The sequence below is a fragment of the Phoenix dactylifera genome, chromosome 1 (assembly GCF_009389715.1).
Source record: "Phoenix dactylifera cultivar Barhee BC4 chromosome 1, palm_55x_up_171113_PBpolish2nd_filt_p, whole genome shotgun sequence".
Taxonomy (NCBI): Eukaryota; Viridiplantae; Streptophyta; class Magnoliopsida; order Arecales; family Arecaceae; genus Phoenix; species Phoenix dactylifera.
The window spans coordinates 5,029,381-5,031,668 of NC_052392.1; the positions used below are offsets into that span (position 1 = coordinate 5,029,381).

The 2,288-nt window shown below is 43.5% G+C and overlaps 1 protein-coding gene across 1 annotated transcript; it reads right to left on the reverse strand.

Moving 5' to 3' along the window:
• Positions 1-350: 350 nt before the first annotated feature.
• On the reverse strand, positions 351-2,282 carry LOC120104234 (putative disease resistance protein RGA3). The gene is made up of 2 exons (XM_039115049.1): positions 2,199-2,282; positions 351-2,039 (listed from the first exon to the last, which is right to left on the reverse strand). The coding sequence occupies exon 2, from the start codon at positions 2,019-2,021 to the stop codon at positions 351-353; it is 1,671 nt and encodes a 556-aa protein (XP_038970977.1). The 5' UTR covers positions 2,022-2,039; positions 2,199-2,282.
• Positions 2,283-2,288: the final 6 nt, after the last annotated feature.

Consider the following 2,288-nt stretch of genomic DNA (forward strand, 5'->3'; position numbering starts at 1 on the left):
AGACATCCTTATTTTCCCTGGAAAAGCTTCTAGATGTAGTAATCTGTAATAGTGCTCCTTATGATACGGATCATTTATGCAGTCGACCGCATTCCAATGTAGACCCAATTTCTGAAGTTTATGCTTGCGTTTAAGACCGGCATCCCTGGCATCCTCTATGTTGACCACGTTTCTGAGCCCTGAGATGATGAGAGTTTCGAGGTTCACCAAGTCCTTAAGCCCTCCTATCCCACCCTGCACTTTATAACATCCAAGAAGGCTATGAAGTTTTGTTAGTTTTTGGATCCCAGCTGGCAGGCAGAAAATTTGCCCGTTCCGAATTTGTAGGTGGTGGAGATTAGTAAGGCTTCCTATGCCATTGAGTAACTCCTCAAGACCCTTGTACCCCTTAAGAACCAACATCTGAGGTTGCGGAGCTGACAAACTGTTCCAGGCAGCCTTCTAATACGAGTCATGCTTAGTTCAAAGTATCGTAGGCTGGTAAGGTTACCTAGGCTATCTGGTAACTCTGCAAGATTCCGGCAATTAAGTGCCAATATCTGTAGGTGATAAAGGAGGCATATTGATTTAGGGAGCTTCTCAATTTTGTTGGATGTGATACGTAAGTAGCGCAGGTGCTTGAGGTTACCGAGTAAATCTAGAATCTCATCTTCCATTTCCCAACAAAATTGTAGAGCCCGTAAACATCTTAGTAGCGGTAGATTCTTAATTATTTCTGAGATTGTTGTTAGAAATCCAAACCAAGGCATTATTAACAAGGTTCGTAAAGCGCTAAAATTATGCAAGCGCGGTGATTTCCAAAATTTCTTTTCATCTGTCACGTATAAATGGCGAACCTCATCGTGACTGGGTAGCTTCTTACCCATAATTGCCCAGAACTCATTCTCTGCAATAGATTTTGCTAGATCATGTATCATATCATGCATCTTAAAAAAATTAAACTGATAGGAATCAAAGAACGATCTTCTTTGCAAGTCAATGAAATATTCATCGCCAATGTCTTCTATACTTCTACTTCCACATGTTTGGATGTAACCTTGCACCATCCACAATCGGACTAATTCATCTTTCTCAAATAGATAATCCTTGGGAAACATGGAACAATAAACGAAACAAGGTTTAAGACGGGCTGGCATGCGGCTATAGCTTAATCTAAGAGCTGGCAAAATCTCATTCTTCTCGTCGACTTCCCATATATCACTTTGTATGACATCCATCCAGCTATCTTCATCTGCCGTGTATCTCAGAAGACTTCCTATTGACTTCACCACCAATGGTAAACCGGAACACTTCTCGACAATCTGCTTATCCATATCCACCAAGCTTGGTTGTTGTACAGGGTCTCGACCACCAAATGCATAATGCCTGAATAATGCCCAAGACTGCTCTGCAGACAAGCAGAGAGGATGATAAGGACGCACTGTCTGCATGATCTCGGCGACCGAATCATTCCTACAGGTCATGATAATTGTCACCGTTTCTGCACCAACGAAGGGGTTTCTTAAGCTCTCCCAACGGCTTTGCTGTTCATTCCAGACGTCGTCGAGCACCAGCAACACTCTCTTCCCCTTCAGCTTTTCCTTGAGAGTATCTTGAAGTTTGCTTAGTTGTGTAGAATCACATGAACTTCCAGGAAGAGACTCAATGATGGCCTTTGTTAGCCTTGGAACATCAAAATCATCGGATACACAAACCCATCCAGTTAGATTGAAATATTGTTCTACTTTGGGGTCGTTGTAGACCAGTTGGGCGATCGTGGTTTTTCCTAGTCCCCCTTTGCCGACAATCGGAATGACGGAGACACCATTTCCCACACCCTCGGAAAACAGCAAATCAATTACCTCCTGCTTGTCGTGTTCCCTTCCATAAATACTCGACTCATCCACCATGTGGTTGGTTGGTGCTGGGTACGGAGCTTCGAGGACCCGTCGCTCTCCATCTTGCTCTCTTAAACGGAGGCGTTCCCGATCCTGCGAGATCTCATCGAACCTCTCCCTGATATCCCTGATTCTATCCCCCATGCCGTCCGGAATTGAAACCTGTTGGAGTTTTAAAATTTATAAAAATATTTAATTTTTTTAAAAAAATAAACCAGCCTTACCCCTGAATTTTAGATGATTTAAATACTTTAAAATACTTATTTTATCCCCCATGCCGTCCGGAATTGAAACCACTATGGTGGAAAGAGAACCACTTACCTCTTCCTCATCGTCCCCTTCCACTCGCTTCCTCTTGCGGCCGGAAGCTCGGCCTTCCACTTGGGCTCGCAGTACCTCGTACTGGTACTC

Excerpts from the sequence above, each read along its gene's own strand:
- LOC120104234 (XM_039115049.1), bottom strand. The coding sequence starts at position 2,021 with ATGGGGGATAGAATCAGGGATATCAGGGAGAGGTTCGATGAGATCTCG.